The sequence below is a fragment of the Salvelinus sp. IW2-2015 genome, linkage group LG22 (genome assembly GCF_002910315.2).
Source record: "Salvelinus sp. IW2-2015 linkage group LG22, ASM291031v2, whole genome shotgun sequence".
NCBI lineage: Eukaryota > Metazoa > Chordata > Actinopteri > Salmoniformes > Salmonidae > Salvelinus > Salvelinus sp. IW2-2015.
The window spans coordinates 33314660-33333999 of NC_036862.1; the positions used below are offsets into that span (position 1 = coordinate 33314660).

Sequence of the window (19340 nt, forward strand, 5' to 3'; positions counted from 1 at the left end):
CTGTCTTTCTCCTCCTCTCTCTCTCTCTCTCTCTCTCTCTCTCTTTCTCTCTCTCTCTCTCTCTACGTCTCTCTCTCTACGTCTCTCATTTGTCTTGACCTGGAGAGGAGCCAGGAGGACAGTGAGGGAGGGATGACGACAGTGAGGGAGGGATGACGACAGTGAGGGAGGGATGACGACAGTGAGGGAGGAATGACGACAGTGAGGGAAGGGATGAGGAGAATGAGGGACCAGACAGATGAGGCTTAACTCCCCCTCTCACTTTTGTCATTGTGCTGTCAACAGGAAGTGGGAATCACCGCTACTTCATGGGATACCTGTTCTTCCTGCTCTGCATGATCAGCTGGATGATCTATGGCTGTATCTCTGTGATGAGAACACCCCACCCACACACCTAATCTAGTTACACCAACCACCACCACTCATTCTAGTTACACCACCCACCACACCTCATTCTAGTTTACACCCCAACCCACACACTCATCTAGTTACACCACCACCACACACTCTCATTCTAGTACACCAACCCACCACACCCTCATTCTAGTTACACCAACCCACCACACCTCTCATTCTATTTACACCAACCCACCACACCTCATTCTAGTTACACCAACCCACCACACCTCTCATTCTAGTTACACCACCACACCTCTCATTCTAGTTACACCACCTACCAACCTCTCATTCTAGTTACACCACCACACCTCTCATTCAGTTACACCACCACCACACCTCTCATTCTAGTTACACACACACCACACCTCTGCATTCTAGTTACACCACCACACCACACCTCTCATTCTAGTTACACCACCACACTCACACCTCTCATTCTAGTTACACCACCACTACCTCTCATTCTAGTTACACCACCGACACCTCTCATTCTAGTTACACCACCACACCCTCATTCTAGTTACCACCACCACACCTCTCATTCTAGTTACACCACCACCACCTCTCATTCTAGTTACACACACCACACCTCTCATTCTATTTACACACCACCACACCTCTCATTCTAGTTACACCACCACACCACACCTCTCATTCTAGTTACACCACCACAGCCCACACTCTCTCATTCTAGTATACACGCACCACACCACACCTCTCATTCTAGTTACACCACCACACCACCACCTCTCATCTATGTTGACACCACCACACCTCTCATCTCTTATACCCTCACTCAGTTACACAACCACACTCTCATCTAGTATACACCACCCCACAGCCTCATCAGTTACACCCCACAGTCCATTCTCACCACTCTCCTATACGCACCCACCACCTCTCATTCTAGTACACCCACCCATCATTCCTAGTGCAACCACCCATTATATTACACAACCCACCAACTCTTCATTCTATCCACACCACCACACACTTTCATTCTAGATCACCACCAACCTCCATGTCTAGTCTACACCTCAGAAACCTCCATCTACGTTCTTTCTCATTCTAGTTACACACCACACCTCTCATTCTAGTAAACCCAAATGTATTCTATTACACACCCCCACTCATTCCAGTTACCAACACCTCTCATTCTAGTTACACACCCCACACAACCCATCTACTACCCCCTCATTCTAGTTAACCACCACCACGCACTCTCATTTTATCACCAACCCACCACACCTCTCATTCTAAGTACACCCACCAACATCCATTCTGTTACCCCACTTTCTTATTACACCACCGACACCACACCTCTATTCTTATTACCACCAACCACACTCTCATTCTAGTTACACCACCACACCTCTCATTCTAGTACAACCCACCACACTCCATTCTAGACACCACCACACCTCTCATTCTATTACACCACCACACCTCATTCAGTCCCCACCACACACCTCTATTCTAGTTACACCAACCCACCACCACCTCGTTCCATCTTTACACCACCCACCACACCTCTCATTCTAGTTTACACCACCACACCAACACTCTCATTCTAGTTACACCACCACACCACACCTCGTCATTCTAGTTACACCACCAACACCTCTCATTCTATAACCACCACCACACCTTCATTCTATTACACACCCCCACCACACCTCTCATTCTATTACACCAACCACACCACACCCTCATTCTAGTACACCACCCACACACCTCATTCTAGTTACACCACCCCACACCCTCATTCTAGTTACCAACCCACCAACACCTCTCATTCTAGTTACACCACCCACACCCTCATTCTAGTTACAAACACCACCTACACCTCTCATTCTAGGTTACACACCCACCCAACACCTCTCATTCTAGTTACACCAGCCACCCACACCACACCTCTCATTCTAACAACCACCAAACACCACACCTCCATTCTAGTTTACACCACCACACCTCTCATCTATTACACCACCACACCTCTTCTCATCTAGACCACCACCACAAACCTCTCATTCTAGTTCAACCACCACACCCTCATTCTAGTTACACACCCCACCACACCTCTCATTCTAGTTACACACCCCACCACACCTCTTCATTCCTAGTTACAGCACCACCACACCTCTCATCTAGTTACACCACCACCACACCTCTCATTCTAGTTAACACCACCCCACACCCTCTCATCTAGTTACAACACAACCCACCACCCAACCTCTCATCTAGCACACCACCACACCACACCTCTCATTCTAGTTACACCACCACCACCACACCTCTCATTCTAGTTACACCACCCACCAACCTCCATTCTAGTACACCCACCACACCTCTCATTCTAGTTAACACCACCACACTCTCATTCTAGTTCCACCACCCACCACACCTCTCATTCTAGCTACACACCACCCCACACACCTCTCATTCTAGTTACACCAACCCACCACACCTCTCATTCTAAGTTACACCACCACACCACACCTCTCATTCTAGTTACACCACCACACACACTCTCATTCTAGTTACACCACCACACCAACACCTCATCATTCTAGTTCACACCACCACCACCTCATCCTAGTTTACACATAACCCACCCCACCACACCTCATTTCTAGTTCACAACCACCCACCACACACTCATTCTTAGACAACCCCACACCACACCTCTCATTCTAGTTCACACCCCTACCCACTCTCATTCTAGTTCACTCACCACCCTCTCACTCTGTCACCCACCCATCCCCATTCCATTACACCACACACCTTCATTCTAGTTAACACCACCACCACCTCATCAAGTGTTCTATACACCCACCACACCCTCATTCTAGTTTACACCACCCACACCATCATTCTAGACACTCATCCACTTCATTCTAGTTACACCACCCCACCTCTCATTCTATTACACCACCACACCTCTCATTCTAGTTACACCAACATGATTCTAATGTAATTTACAGCTGAAACAACCTAGCTGTATACAGATGTTTGCTGCACCACTCCCAGTCATTTGTGAAGCCAATAATTAGCCTTATGAATTATTCCAGACTATTCCCTTCTATGGAACGAACTCAGGCAAAAAGGCTTGAAATTTTAATAACAACATTAACATCTCTATTTTATGTAACACCACAATTTGGTTACTTTAATTGTCCAATAACCATTATTAGTCATTATTCATTTCTATGTAAACGTAGTATAACCCTTTCATATGGTCTATGCTAATCACTCATACACTCAATCAACTGCAGATCAGGTTTAATCTCAGCTCCTACTCACTATCACCCTGTTCTCCCTGAACCTCTCTGCCCTCTACCCAACTCAGGATCAGTTAACGCATCCTACTCATACCCTGTCTTCCCTAACCTCTCTGGCCCCTCTACCCAAACTGGAGATCAGGTTTAATCCATCCTACTCACACCCTGGGTTCTTCCCTAACCTCTCTGCCCCCTACCCAGACGGAGATCCACTGCCCACCAAACACACCAAGGATGGTCTGCTGTACCTACGCAATCCCTCCTGCTCTCCCTGATTCTGATGTTCCTCAACAGTGTCCACTTCATTGGTCTGTGCTGATCATTCCAGCTCTACCAGGTTAAGAGAACCCATTATTGTTGTAACCTGCATAGCCATGTAATAAGTAAATTAAGCATGTCCCAGCAGAAACCCATAGACAAGCCTATATCCTATAGAATCATAATTGTCCATGATGCATTACATCCTACCTTCAAGCTTGATTGTATTCATAGATGTGTCCATTTAATTTATTTATTTTCACAACTATTTTGTACATTGTGTTCTAACGCGGGCACCCCTCTTCCAATTGCTCGTCTGAATCACCACAAACGAGAGGATGAACGCCAGGAGATACAAGCACTTTAAAGTAACGGCCACTTCCATCGAGAGCCCCTTCAAGTGAGTACTAGCCCTCCCTTCAGGAGCCCCTGCCAATCTGTGTGCTCCTACCCAGAAATACTGACCTGATCCTGGGTCAGTACAGGACAATGTTGCCTTTTAATGTTTTTTATTCCCTCAATATTGACTGTTCCAGTTATGGTAACAATGGGTACATTCTGGTGCTTACTTAAAGGGATGGTTCATCCAATCTACGGGCCCGTTTCCCAGGCAGATGAAGCCTAGTCCAGGACTAAAAAGCATTCTCAATGGAGATCTGTTGAAAGTGCTTTATAGTCCAGCACTAGGCCTAATTTGTGTCTGGGAAACGGGGCCCTACATGTTTGGGTGAAATTAATGTTACCTGGGTTGTCTATGTAGGCCAGTACTGACATAATCCACGATAATCCGTTGTTTACTTTTGCTACAGGCAGTAGCTAGCATGATTTAGCATCGTCCTCCGAATTCTCGTTTGTTAATATTCCCCTGATGTTAGCAAAGCTGCACTACCTACCAAAACTTCACCTGATACACATGGTGTAGTACTTGTATCAATGGATCCCTAACACATGTAGAAGTAGTTATGATGTCAACATTTTCATTTCTCTCCCTCTCCGTAGTCATGGTTGTGTACGGAACCTCATAGACTTCTTTGAGATTCGCTGCTGTGGCCTGATCCGGCCCAAGGCGATAGACTGGACCACACAGTACACAATCGAGTACGACCAGACGTCCGGGTCGGGCTACCAGCTGGTGTAGACGAGAAGAGAGGAGAGGTGGCGCGACGGTGTCTAGAGGAGGGGGTTCCCCAGGGTTCAGTATCGGAGCCAGGCTGTTCTCTGGAGCACTCCCCTCAGACCTCCTTCCTCACCCATTCAGAGTGAGAAAACCAGCCAGGAACTAGCATGCTGTTACGGGACACCACCATAAGACCAACACCTACTACTAGTCTATATGAAACCACCTCCATTACTGTACCCACCACCACCTCCGAGCCCCTCCTGGGGGGGCCTTCTCTTCTGCTGGTCCCCRCTCGTCTCTCCTGCCCATGGACGGTGCACCGCTGCCAGACGCGGCAGGGAGAGAGGCAGAGGGAGGAGGAGAAAAGAGAATATAAAAAAAACTAAAATAAGGAATCTTTTTGTTTGCTGTACTCGAGTCATTATGCTGCGGTGAAGGCGGTACGGTTGACGGCAYTATCATTTTTTTCCCTTTTTGGTTTATTTTCCCATTTTATTTTTTTAGATACATTTTTCACTTTTTTTTTTTAATCGTCCATCTTATTGACCTGCAGTTTTTTTTCTTCTGTCTTTCAGTTTTTTATTGTTGCTCAAAACTCTATTGTTCCTTTTTAGAACTGTTGTGGCTAGGGAGACTGAGGAAGGGAGMCCTTTCAAGGAAGAAGTTGGTTCTTAAGCAGGATTTGATAAGGGATGGTTACTATGGCATGGTTARGTACCGTCGTTCAAGTCTTTGCAAGTTACCCTAAGGATTGCTTAGAATTGCCAAAGTTGTTAAACTTGTCAGTACGTCATAAAATGGCATTTGCAATCGTTGGGGGGGGGGTCTGATCCCAGTGGTCTCTTTCACAAGGTATTGAAGGTGCAGATAGGAGCGACATCCTACTTATAATGTGATGCAAGCATATTTATTTTAACTCTATTTATAGATCAAATTATGTTATAGTACCATCTTATTTTAAATTAGTTTTTTTTATCAAGAAAACATCAGCTACAAATCGTATAAGGATGTCTGACATGGTGCCCTGAGAGCTTCACTAGAAAAGTAGGCACACACACACTAATATAAGAGTAGTGTTAGTGAGAGATCAACTAGAGTCAGGGGAAGATGAGGCCATTCCATCCCAGACTGAATGGATGGTTCTGGGAGTTTACAAGAAAGGTTCATTCCATGTGTGTATTTTTTTGTTTGTTTGTCTGCCTATGACAATGCACTGATCACCTTTTTTGTTTCTGGTCTCGCCGTTACTGAAGAAATACAGGCGTACTCCCGCCGCTTCAATGTTTACCGATTTGAAGGAGCTCGGGCCCAATGAGAGAAAAAAGGTATATAGCCCGAGACCTGCCCCTTCTTCTGGGTTCTCATCTGTTATTGGTCATTACTTCTCCCGCTAGTAGTCTCTACGCAGCGGCAGCGCAAGGACGGACTGAAATGTAAAATATGTCCATCTGTACATAAACAATCTAGTTTTCTTGGTGAGTGATTTTATCAGTTGAAGCTGCTCCTTTTTAAACGTTGATTTCATCCAACCAAATGGAAAAGAACTCCCGATTTATAATCCATTGTATGACTGTAGCTTTTAGTGATGTCCGACACTGCTGTCTAAAGGCATTTTAACCCTGCAAACTCCACTGCATGTGTGATGCTTGGACATTGGGCTGTCGCCATACTGTTGACTCACCCCCCCCGCCCCTCGTCATCCAAGCTGCCCAGTGATAGCCATGTGTCTGTATATAGTGAATGTTCAGTATTTACAAGTACTTTCTTCGGTATGTTTGCTTTTGTTTTTTAAATCCAGTGTGTATCTTTAGTGCAAGTCTCCTTCTCGGTCTGCAGGCACCAGATATCAAGTCTGGTCCAGCCTGCCGAAGTGTAATATTTTATGTTCCATGCTGGTGGTTGGATTATACTCGAAGTAAAGGTTTTTTCTATGTCATATTGCTGGTTTTGTTACACCACTGGATGTACAAGTTGTAAAGCAAGATGCAAGAGAAATAATGACAGTATTTTTTTCTAAACTGAAATCATGCGTGTCATCGTACGCTGTAATCCAGGATAACATTGAGAGGTATGAAGCATGGGTTTAGACATCGCATCGTTGTTTCTATCCCTTATGACGTAAGAGCACGGGACGCACCATTGAGGCCATCTCCATTTTCTACTTTTATCAGTTGGCAAACTGCCACCTGGAGTGTGTTGTTGTGAACAGGTACAGTATAAACACCAAGGTTGGCTATTTCCACCACCTGCAGGTATGGGCTGTTTGCCCACGAGTATAATTCATTGGTGTTGACCTGGATGGAATTATGCGACCCTTCCTTAACTATAGGAAGTCCCACCCAGTTGACTACTTCAAAATGGTGAAAGTCCTCAATGGCGCTGCCTGTGGTAAAAGGCTTTTGGGAACTAGAGTCCTGTATGGTATTAAAAGGTCTACCATCTTGTGGGGTCATGTCTACATCAGTGAGGGACACAGTGGATCATTTTGCAGGCTCACCTACTGCTGCCTATATCTAAAAGGAGCTCAGCGATCATCATAAACAACCTACAGGTATGAGGCTCATCCAGGTTCTGTTCCAGAGAAATATTCACACTAGCCTGAGTGCCACTGTTTGTGCGCATGCCAATTCCTTGTCACCCATTGTCATGTCAAACATGTTTGACTTGACAATGAGGAATGGCGTTGTCAAGAGCACAAACGGATCTGGGATCAGGCTTTTCACACCGGCTCTTCCAACAAATGTCATTTTTCCCCCAGCTGCCACCATGTGAAAAGCACATGATCATCTACAGTGCCTCTCCGCCTTCTTCAGGACATCACCGTACCCCTGCTTCAGATGTTAATATATTGGGCATGGTTCAATTTTAATGGCTTTAATATAAAATACATTCAAATGTGAAAATACACATTTGTTCGCTCTCCTGTGTTTTCTTCTGAGGCTAAATGTGTTTAATTGTAGCTGTCGGTTTTGAAGTTCAGCTCTTCAAGGAATGTTTCACACTTAAGTTGTTTTTTGGAAAGCTTTTTATTTATTGTATATTTGTAAATGGTAAATCCTCCCCAGGCTTTAAAATACAACGACACCATAGCTGTTTTCACAGTCAGAAATACATTGAGGGTGATCATCATTGGGCATGCACCAGAGCTCCAGCTCCCTGGCCATAACCAAATCCTTTGGGTCCAAAGTTCTTTGCGTAACATGCTGGGGACAAAGAAACAATGAGTATGGAAATGCTGATGCATCCTAAAACATGTCACTTTACGTCAGTCAAAGGGTGATTGCAATGGAGAAAGCTGTGTTAAATACAACACTGGTGAAGAAAAGTAACCTACAATGGACTGTTTCCCTGTGAGCTCTCTGTGTGTGCTGATCCAATGAGGAGTTAATACTTTAGTTATCCACCGCAGAACATAAACAGCACAAAACGAGCCTAATCTCAATGCTGCGTGGGCGCTACATTAAAAGCCAACTGATCAATCTGCCAGTTGGCTCTGGGTCCTGAACATACTCAGTTGTACAACGCATTTGACAAACACGTTTGTGATACAACCAAGAGTTGATGTACACTCATGATTACACAGCTGTTGTGGATACAACGGCTCAATGGTTTTGTGCAAACAAACTGTTGTATGACAGTTCTTACATGAATATTACAAGGCAGTCAGATTCGCTGGACAAGTTGAGTGTTGACGGGCCTAAGATTCCATAAAAGAACCCCTAAGTGCTATGTGTGTATGGGACTGTGTGCGTGCGCACGTAATCTATTGTTTAGCCAAAACATTCAATGCTATTTGGTGTGCATGATCTGGGAGAGGAGCCATTGTGGAAGATGGATTTGGAATGTTTAGGGCATCGTGACCTGAATTCTAGCAGATTTCCAGGTGACATGGAAAAGTAACAAACGCTTAAAGTCCGGAGCTGAATACATCGCCTCCAATGCCCTCTGCAAATAGTATCATGTTTTTGTTTTGCTTATGTAACAGCTGTTCATCTAGTTCTTGTGCCTCAGGTATAATCATGTGATCTGCCTATGGTGGGTGGGGTTGGGTTCCTTCGCTCTGGTGACGGCTCCGGGGTGAGTGTCCTCTAGGTACAGATCTACGATCAGCTTTCCCTCCCCAATCCTAAAACTGAACCAAGATCAGCTTCTAGACATCAGCTTCACCCTACAACGGTTCCCTCACACTGGTGCCATGCAGGCCCAAGCCTGAAAGGGAATCTAGGAACCCGATGTCTACCTTTGCAGTAGATCTCTCCATCTTTCTCTGTCTGGGTGGTAGACTCCAGGCTCTTCCACACTTGGCACAGCGGAAGCAGTTCTTATGCCAAGGCTGTCAAGATGAGATACTACTTTATTCATTACTGGGGAATAGGAACATCAGATAAGATGTATACTAGTGGTCATTGAGACACAGATTCTAATGCGTTTCATTCTCCAGCAGTATACTCCACATGTACAAATCATACAGGCATTGTTCTAACATCTGGACCCCAGATCTGCTTATCAAAGGATTCTTATTGTGTTGCCATAATCCTTCACATACTGTACATTTCCTCTCATTGTGAGCCGCAGAATGCAGCGTAACACCAGTTAAAGTGAAGTAAAATCACATCAGCCTGCCATGATGTGATGGCCTACATCTGCCAGAATCCCCCCAGCCAGCCAGTCAGCACTGCAGACTTCTACACCAGCTGCCTGGAAACCAGCCCTCCAAATCCAGAGTTTATGAAAAAGCTTAAGCCAGAAAAATGTGATTTCTGTCTTATGAATTTCCTGCAGTGAATCCATCCAATTGGCTCCTTGCAATAGTAAGCCCAASTGTTTTRAATCAATGGTGGTTACTACAGTTAGCTCTAAACCTTAATTCCCTGCTCCACTTAATCTACGCCCCCTCCGCTCACCTTGCCTGCCCCCACGATCTTCTCCGCAGCGTACACTGACTCCCCACACCGGCCACACTTATCCGAGCCCCCAAACTTCTGGGCGAATTTGGAGGGGTTGGGGTTGGTGGTGGGTCTGTGACACTGGYTCCTGAAGGTGTAKACAAACAAACAGCATTAGAGAAGTTAGGGGAACAGATCCCCTCTGGTTCTCTGGGGAACGCACCAGGCCCCTCTCGTCCCCAGGACCAAGGAGTCAGGCTTGGGTAGGCGCTGGGTAAACTCTGGGACCTTGGAGCGCTCCCTAACGAAGGGGAACCGCCTGCCCCAAAGGCCCTGAATAGGCACTTGTGCCGGGACAGTGTAGAGGAGAGAGAGGTCAGCAGGGCTGCCCAGGAGCCTGTGGTTAGGTTACATAATGGGGCCCTTTCATAACAACAACCACCTGATGCAGCCCTGTGTGTACAGTAGATGAGGTTACTGGCCATTACCACGGCTCTGACTGACTGGGAGGTTACTGGCCATTACCACAACTCTGACTGACTGGGAGATTACTGCCATTACACGGCTCTGACTGACTGGAGGTTACTGGCCATTACCACGACTCTGACTGACTGGGAGATTACTGGCCATTACCACGGCTCTGACTGACTGACTGGAGAATTACTGGCCATTACCACGGCTCTGACTGACTGACTGGGAGATACTGCCATTACACGATCTGACTGGGAGATTACTGGCCATTACCCGGCTCTGACTGACTGGAGGTTACTGGCCATTACCACGGCTCTGACTGACTGGGAGGTTACTGGCCATTACCACGGCTCTGACTGACTGGAGGTTACTGGCCATTACCACGGCTCTGACTGACTGGGAGGTTACTGGCCATTACCACGGCTCTGACTGACTGGGAGATTACTGGCCATTACCACGACTCTGACTGACTGACTGGGAGGTTACTGGCCATTACCACGGCTCTGACTGACTGGGAGGTTACTGGCCATTACCACGGCCTGACTGACTGGGAGATTACTGGCCATTACCACGACTCTGACTGACTGACTGGGAGGTTACTGGCCATTACCACGGCTCTGACTGACTGGGAGATTACTGGCCATTACCACGGCTCTGACTGACTGGGAGTTTACTGGCCATTACCACGGCTCTGACTGACTGGGAGGTACTGGCCATTACCACGGCTCTGACGACGACTGGGAGGTTACTGGCCATTACCACGGCTCTGACTGACTGGGAGATTACTGGCCATTACCACGGCTCTGACTGACTGGGAGGTTACTGGCCATTACCACGGCTCTGACTGACTGGGAGGTTACTGGCCATTACCACGGCTCTGACTGCTGGGAGGTTACTGGCCATTACCACGGCTCTGACTGACTGGGAGGTTACTGGCCATTTACCACGGCTCTGACTGACTGGGAGGTTACTGGCCATTACCACGCTCTGACTGCTGGGAGATTACTGGCCATTACCACGGCTCTGACTGACTGGGAGGTTACTGGCCATTACCACGGCTCTGACTGACTGGAGGTTACTGCCATTACCACGGCTCTGACTGACTGGGAGGTTACTGGCCCTACCACGGCTCTGACTGACTGGGAGGTTACTGGCCATACCACGGTCTGACTGACTGGAGGGTTACTGGCCATTACCACGGCTTGACTGACTGACTGGAGGTTACTGGCCATTACCACGGCTCTGACTGACTGACTGGGAGGTTACTGGCCATTACCACGACTCTGACTGACTGGGAGGTTACTGGCCATTACCACGGCTCTGACTGACTGGGAGGTTACTGGCCATACCACGGCTCTGACTGACTGGGAGGTTACTGGCCATACCACGGCTCTGACTGACTGGGAGGTTACTGGCCATTACCACGGCTCTGACTGACTGGAGGTTACTGGCCATTACCACGGCTTCTGACTGACTGGAGGTTACTGGCCATTACCACGGCTTGCTGACTGACTGGGAGGTTACTGGCCATTACCACGACTCTGACTGACTGGGAGGTTACTGGCCATTACCACGGCTCTGACTGACTGGGAGGTTACTGGCCATTACCACGGCTCTGACTGACTGGAGGTTACTGGCCATTACCACGGCTCTGACTGACTGGGAGGTTACTGGCCATTACCACGGCTCTGACTGACTGGGAGGTTACTGGCCATTACCACGGCTTGCTGACTGACTGGGAGGTTACTGGCCATTACCACGGCTCTGACTGACTGACTGGGAGGTTACTGGCCATTACCACGCTCTGACGACTGACTGGGAGGTTACTGGCCATTACCACGCTCTGACTGACTGGGAGGTTACTGGCCATTACCACGGCTCTACTGACTGGGAGGTTACTGGCCATTACCACGGCTCTGACTAGGAGCCTATCAGGTTATTCCCAGTTCTCTTAGAAATACAACTATGTAGAAAGAGTGTCATGCTGCAATATGAGTCTGGGCCCATATTCAAAAAGCATTTTAGATTAGGAGTGCTGATCTGGATCATGTCCTCTCTGTCCATGTCATCTTGTTCATTATGATCTAAAAGGGAAATCTGATCCTAGCTCAGTACTTCTATGTTGTGTTATAAATACAAACCCTGATTACAGTACCTTATGTATATATATATATTATATTATATATATATATATATATACACACGTTTATAGTGTATTTTGACAGATGTGTATGCGCTCTAGTCTAATGTATCCTAGTTGAACTCTGGAAGTTTACACAGTATTCCTCACATGATCAGGGAACCATGTGGACAACTATGTCAGTGAAAATGCACATCAGCACCAATGGATTAATAATAAATGAACAATCGCATCAGGTCTAATCCGACGGCTGGGTTTCCCTTTGTAGTCATTTAGCAGACGCTCTTAGCCAGAGCCACTTACAGAGCAATTAGGTTAAGTGCCTTGCTCAAGGGCACATTTACCTAGTCGGCTCAGGTATTCGAACCAGCAACCTTCGGTTCCTGGCCCAGTGCTCTGACCGCTAGGCTTTTGCCGCCCACATAATCCGTGATAGAATACTATTTTATTTTATTGTAACTTGATTTACCATACAACCACACAGTAACCATTGAACAGAAGAGAGAATATGGTGGAGGGTGAAGTTGCCCCTAGATGCTGATCTTGGGTCAGTTTTGCATTTCCCCCACTAAGGTTAAGATTGGGGAGGGGAAGCTGATCCTAGATCTGTACCAAGGGGAAACTCCACCCCAGAGCTTTGTATATACTACACACGTACTCCTCTGGTTTTGATCCCCAGTCTCTCTCCGCGGTCCATGCTGAGTGTCCCAGCTCCCTGGCCGTAGCCGTAGCCCTTGGGGCCGTACTTCTTTCCATAGCAGGACTTGCAGTAGATCTCAGTGTCGGATGGCCACATTTGTCTAAACCCTTTCTGCAGACCACTGGATAGGAAAGAAAAATAAAGCTGTCTGAATGACACAGGATTGTTTGTCTGAATAACACATTGCATTGTAACTGGAGGGATACTGAATTGYCACAAGTTTCCCTAAAAAGGTCTTAATTCCTCAATGGTGGATTTAGTTTCTAAATGGGATATTATCCCTCATTCCAGGMAGGAGGGAGAAAAGAGAGYGCCACAGTGTGACATCACAGCAGCAAGATCAGTGACCTGTTGCCACAAGATAATGCAACCAGTGAAGAACAAACACAACCCATATGTTTATTTTTCCTTTTGTACTTTAACTAGTTCTAGTTATAACACTGTACATAGACGACATCTGAAATGTCTCTTCATATGGAACTTTGAGTAATGTTTACTTTTTGATTTTCACATTGGTTTATCTTTTTAACTTGGTTTAGTAATGTAAACATATGTTTCTCATCCCAATAAAGCCCATTGAATTGAAATAAGACAGAGTGAGATAGGGACAGAGAGCATTCTAACTAAGAGCATTCTTTCAGATGATGTGCATCAGGTGCAATCTGAATCAACACAGTCCTTTTGTCCCCACTACCATCCCCTCAGGCCAGGGTCAAGGTTATAAAAGCATTCTGTATGAATGGACTACAGGTGAAACAGTATGGGGGCTTCCGGTTTGAGCATGTAGGAGAAAGGTGGTTCCCGCACACATTTACCTGAAACTACAAATCACCTTTACCTCCAGATTAAATCATTTTCATTTACAATGTTTAAGACAGTTTATCTCACTACTTAGTCTTCCTGCGCAAGCAATATCAATGTATAACTACCATTGCTACCTTAACTACCATTTGATAAATGGCATCTAAATAGCGTGGCTTCATTTACTATGATAAGGAGTTCAACAAAGCAGAACTGGAGGTAGGTGCATTATTAATGCATATATAGTACACTACCCTATGAGCCCTGGTCAGAAGTAATGCACTATGTAGGGAATAGGGTGCCATTTGGGAATCACGTATTGGCTCCCACTGCTCATTAACTCATCTATAGGTCTGCCTGTCTCTAAACAAAGACAGGTTGGTAAGGACCCCACAAAAATACTTAATTTGTGGGACAGATTGTTTTTGCGCTTGCTTTGATGGCAGAGTGCTAATCCACAGCATGTGCTCTGTGTGTTCACTCCAGTCAAGGTCCCCAAAACGTCTTCTTCACTGAGAGGGAGGTGCAGACACACAATCTCATACGGCAGGCAGGACCATGTCCACTAACTATTTACTGAGCTATGGRATGAGAAACACATCAATGCATTGTGCATGATACATTGCATAGATTGGTGAACTTCAGTTTGACCCCTATCATATAACTTCCTCAAATTATAGTTCCTTTCTCATGTTTCCATTCATATTAAAGTGAACAGGAAAGACCATTCAAGATGGAGGTTGACTATCCGTGGGTTCACATGCCCTGTCCAGACACACCCTCTAGTCCCCTCAAATTCCAATCTGGACCTCGATCCAGTTCCATTACTTTTGTACATTATTCCCTCTAATCATGGACTGATTTAGACCTGGGAAAGCAGGGCTGTGTTCACACAGGCATTCCAATTCTATTTTCTTTTTTACCAATCAGATCAGAAAAAGATCTGATGTGATCAAAAGACCAATTAGTGGAAAAAACTGAGCTGCCTGTGTAAACGCTGCCCAGGTGTGCACAATTAATTGTCAGGAAGAACAGAAAAGCAGCAGTAGTCTGGACCTCGTAGGGTCAGATTTTAATACCCCTGCTCTAGTCTAACCCCTACACCCTAGACACTTGTAGATCTGAAGTTATTGATTGGGATAGGTTTAATCAATAAGGTGAAACTTCCACCTGGCCAATCAGGAAGAAAGGTAGAATGACAACCATATTTCTGCAGCTCCTTACACCTGTTCAATCCTTTCAGAGTTACACAATTACCTGGGGCTTGTTTCTTGACAGGGTCAAAGTGAACTAACAGGGCCACCACGTTCAGTAGCCAAACATTGTCGAATATTTCAGATAGAACGTTCCAAAATGTTGCGTCCTACTGAACGCACCCCAGTTAGGCTGATCCAACACTGAGGAGAGAAAATGAGGTCGCACTCACTCTCACTGCACAGGAAGCAGCATTTGTGGAAGCTCTTCCCATCACACTGCACCTCCTCGGCATGGTACACCGTCCCCTGGCATGCACCACACTTGTTACCTCCTCCCCAGTTTGACATGTTGCTGCTGTTGGAGAGACAAATGTGCAGAGGGGATGAGAGACATGATGTGAGATTCAAATAAGTTTCCCCTAGGTACAGATCTAGGATCAGCTTCCCCTCCCAATCAACCTTAACCATTAGTGGGGGAATTGACCCAGGATCAAGGTCTAGGAGAACTTCAACCTACTCCAAAAGGAGAAACACAAGGAAGTTAAGGGTTAGTCCTTCCTGTCCTGTTTGACACAAAACATCAGTGAAACACCTTCCTGGACCAATGAGATACAGGCACAAGACAACAACCCCTTCTGTGTTCAGGAAGTCCAAACGGAACAACAGGCCACTGAGTCTAAGTGAGGACAGAACAATAGGGCAGCTGAATACATTATGGAGGTTCATAGGTTCTACAACACCTCAGAACAATGTTTTTCTAGGAGTTCTAAATATTCATTCAAATTGCTTGTACAAAACAAGTGTGACCTATAACACTGATGTGGTGGCCACATAGAATCTACATGACAAACTGATGCAGACAGTCACATCATGTAATCATTTTAAAGACCAGCCAGCCAGCACTGGTATTTAATTAGAGACACAAAAACATAATTTAAGATGTTACACTCCTATCTGCATTCCATGACAAGCAGAGCGTCCACAAACAAGAACAACGTCCACTCTATTACTATGTAGTGCACTACTTTTGATATGGGCCCTGGTAAAAAGAAGTGCACTACATAGTGAATAGGGTACCTTTTGGGATACAACCATGTCGTCACCATCAAGAACATAAAGAGTGCTCTTACTTTTTCATGAAGGAAACCACAGAGCAGTGCAGTCATTGATCAAGCACGAGGAAGGCTACTTTGTGGAGTTCCCACCCTCCCAACGTTATTACAGACTGCGTGACGTGCCCAAACACGAGAGAGAATCACAAGTTCGCTCAGGGCGTATAATGTCTGTTCTTTCTAAAGAGTTTCAATGCCTGCATCCAATATTTAAATCAGTCTTGTGGTATGTGCAAACACACAATCCATAGGTTTTTAATGAATAGGTTATTGGGAGTTTCACCACTTGGTTGTGCCTCAATGTTTTTAATACATCTAGATCAGGTACTTATTTTTGAGACATGGGAGAGCAGATTTGGGGTGAGGTTTAACCAACTGAAAAAAGAGCAATGAAGCCTATTCAATCAAAAACCAAAGAGTTATTGAATAGGTATAACTTTTACAAGTATGGGGAATCACATACAACCATATATACAGGATATTTGCAGACGACAGGACGGTGGTAGGCCTAATCACCGACGACGTGATGAACGGCTTACAGCAGGGTTCCCCAACTGGCGGCCTGCGGGATATTTCGGGCCCGCGGGTGATTTTATTTCCCCCCAAAAAAATGTTTTCCCTAAATAAATAAATTTTATTAAAATGTTTTCCCTAAATAAATACATTTTTATTAAAATGTTTCAATTGTTGGACATAAGGCTAAAAAAACAACAGTAATCAACTCCTGTGATTTAATTTAGAGAATCTGTTCCAAGCAGCCCCACAGATATGTGATCGTAAACAAATGTAAGCAAGGTTTGAAATTATGTTTTAGTCAAATGTTATCCGTTTGGCTTCTTGCAGTCAATTTGCTGTCTACAAATGATTTGTAATTATGTTCCGGCTCCCATGACCATCTGCTCAAGAAAATAAATTTGACCACGACTGAATTTAGTTGATGATCCCTGGCCTACAGAGAGAAGGTCTGTGACCTGGCAGTGTGGTCCCAGGACAACAACCTCTCCCTCAATGTCAGAAAGACAAAGGAGCTGATCGTGGACTACAGGAAATGGAGGGCCAAGCACGCCCCCATCCACAGGGCTGTAGTGGAGCAGGTCGTGAGTTTCAAGTTCCTGGGTGTCCACAGACACACAACCTCTTCCCCTCAGGAAGCTGAAAAGATTTGTCATGGGCCCTCAGACACTCAAAAGTTCTACAGCTGCCACATTGAGAGCATCTTGACTGACTGCATCACCGCTAGGTATGGCAACTGCTTAGCATCGACTGCAAGGCACTACAGAGGGTAGTGCGTACGGCTGCCTGTCACCCAGGACCTCTATACCAGGCGGTGTCAGTGGAAGGCCCTAAAGATCGTCAGAGTCCAGCCACCCAATCAGAATGTTCTCTTTTCTACGCACAGCAAGCGGTACCAACGCACCAATTCTGGAACCAACTGGGCACTGAACAGCTTCTACCCCCAAGCCATAAAACTGCTAAATAGTTAGTTAAATAGTTAACTAATACCTACCCTGGCTAGCTGCGCTACCATTTTTGCACCAACTATTGTGACTAATCACATACGCTACTGTTACTGTTTATTATCTATCCTATTGCCTATAGTCACTTTATCCCTACATATCTACCTCAATTACCTCATACCCCTGCTCATCGACTCGATACTGGTACCGCGTGTAACGTTATATCGCCAAGTTATCGTTACTCATTGTGTATATTCCTTATTATTTAGTTATAATTTCTATTTTTTTCTCTCTGCATTGTTGGGCAAGGCCGTAAGTACGCTTCACTGTTAGTCTAACATGTTTACGAAGCATGTGGCAAATACTATTTGATTTGATTTAACCATTTGTATTTCTGTTGAAAAATCTCATCAGATGTTGCCTAACCCAAGAACTGGAAAGACAGACAGTACAGGAAACTGCTACAGTATAGATAACTCACCAGGCTACAGGTGTGCCAGTTTATTTGGAAGTTTCATCAACGATCCAACTGAATATGCGCCAACCACTTGCCTGAGCCAAGACTTAGTAAAAGTCTATGCAACAAACTAGTTATTTCACCTGAGCGACTTGTCGACCCAATCTATCTGGAGAATCCAACTGTTTCACGTAAATAAACTCGCCTCGTGCAACCAATATGGATTCAGCTCTGCTGCATAGATACAAAATGTACCGACCTGTATTTGTTGGAGAATCTTCAATTTTATCCCAGCGTATCGACGTCGTGTCCTTATGCGGACTCACCAAACTACTCTGTTCACAGTTGTTTTAGAGAGGGAGTGGTTTAGCAGGCAGTGGAGGAGTTTTACTGTTTTACCCATTCATTGCTTTTAACCCAACATGTCAGAAATAAAGCATAAAAGAATACCTGTGATCAGACCTGAGTTAAGCCAGATATCTGTTTTAATTGGAATGCATACAGGAAACATAAGGTTTAGAGGCGGGGTGTTGCATAGTGTCCTAGTAATAGCCTGCAGAAATTACAGCTCTAATTAAGTAACCACGGGTATGAACAAAACATGTATTTTTACTGCAATAATTACCTTGCTAACCAGTTTATAATAGCAAATCGAGGGTTTGTGGTTTATCCAGGCACTCAGCGTTGTCCTTAAGAACAGCCTAGCCATGTATATTGGCATATATCACACCCTGTCGGGTCTTATTGCTATTATAAACTGGTTAGCAACGTAATTATTGCAGTAAAAATGTATGTTTTGTCATACCCGTGGTATACGGCCTGTAAAGTAGAATACATACAAGCCATCACATCACACGGAGGCCAGCATGCATTACCGTAACTCTCTCACATATAAAACACCATATTCACTGACATAGCCTCATCCGTTCATTTGGAAATGGTGTCCTATGATTGGTTGAAAATGTCATCCAATAGAATAGTAAGTCACATGAGTAGATCATGCATTGTAAAGATGTGATCTCTGCATAGACCTGTGCAGAATGTATCTGCAATATACCACTA

General features: G+C 45.3%; 2 protein-coding genes and 1 long non-coding RNA gene across 4 annotated transcripts in view; 1 reads left to right on the forward strand and 2 right to left on the reverse strand.

The window, feature by feature from the left end:
- Positions 1 to 7856, forward strand: part of zdhhc17 (zinc finger DHHC-type palmitoyltransferase 17) — a 51478-nt gene extending 43622 nt beyond the window's left edge. The window contains 3 exon segments of the mRNA XM_070433884.1: positions 286 to 360; positions 4260 to 4338; positions 4938 to 7856. Of these exon segments, the coding sequence (XP_070289985.1) occupies positions 286 to 360; positions 4260 to 4338; positions 4938 to 5076 (293 nt within the window). The 3' untranslated portion in view covers positions 5077 to 7856.
- On the reverse strand, positions 515 to 3053 carry LOC139022832 (uncharacterized). Of its 2 annotated transcripts, none has more exons than XR_011473886.1 (3): positions 3023 to 3053; positions 2134 to 2160; positions 515 to 626 (listed from the first exon to the last, which is right to left on the reverse strand). It is a non-coding gene; the product is annotated as an uncharacterized lncRNA (long non-coding RNA). The 2 variants fall into 2 exon arrangements; XR_011473887.1 differs by lacking the exon at positions 3023 to 3053 and adding an exon at positions 2836 to 2902.
- A 209-nt stretch (positions 7857 to 8065) lies between the features above and the next one.
- LOC111982538 (cysteine and glycine-rich protein 2-like) lies at positions 8066 to 18781 on the reverse strand. Its single transcript, XM_070434236.1, is given in 8 exon segments — positions 8066 to 8261; positions 9299 to 9352; positions 9355 to 9391; positions 9963 to 10085; positions 13208 to 13344; positions 13347 to 13376; positions 15489 to 15607; positions 18538 to 18781. Coding segments are annotated over 7 exon segments (570 nt in total). The 5' UTR covers positions 15601 to 15607; positions 18538 to 18781; the 3' UTR covers positions 8066 to 8184.
- Positions 18782 to 19340: the final 559 nt, after the last annotated feature.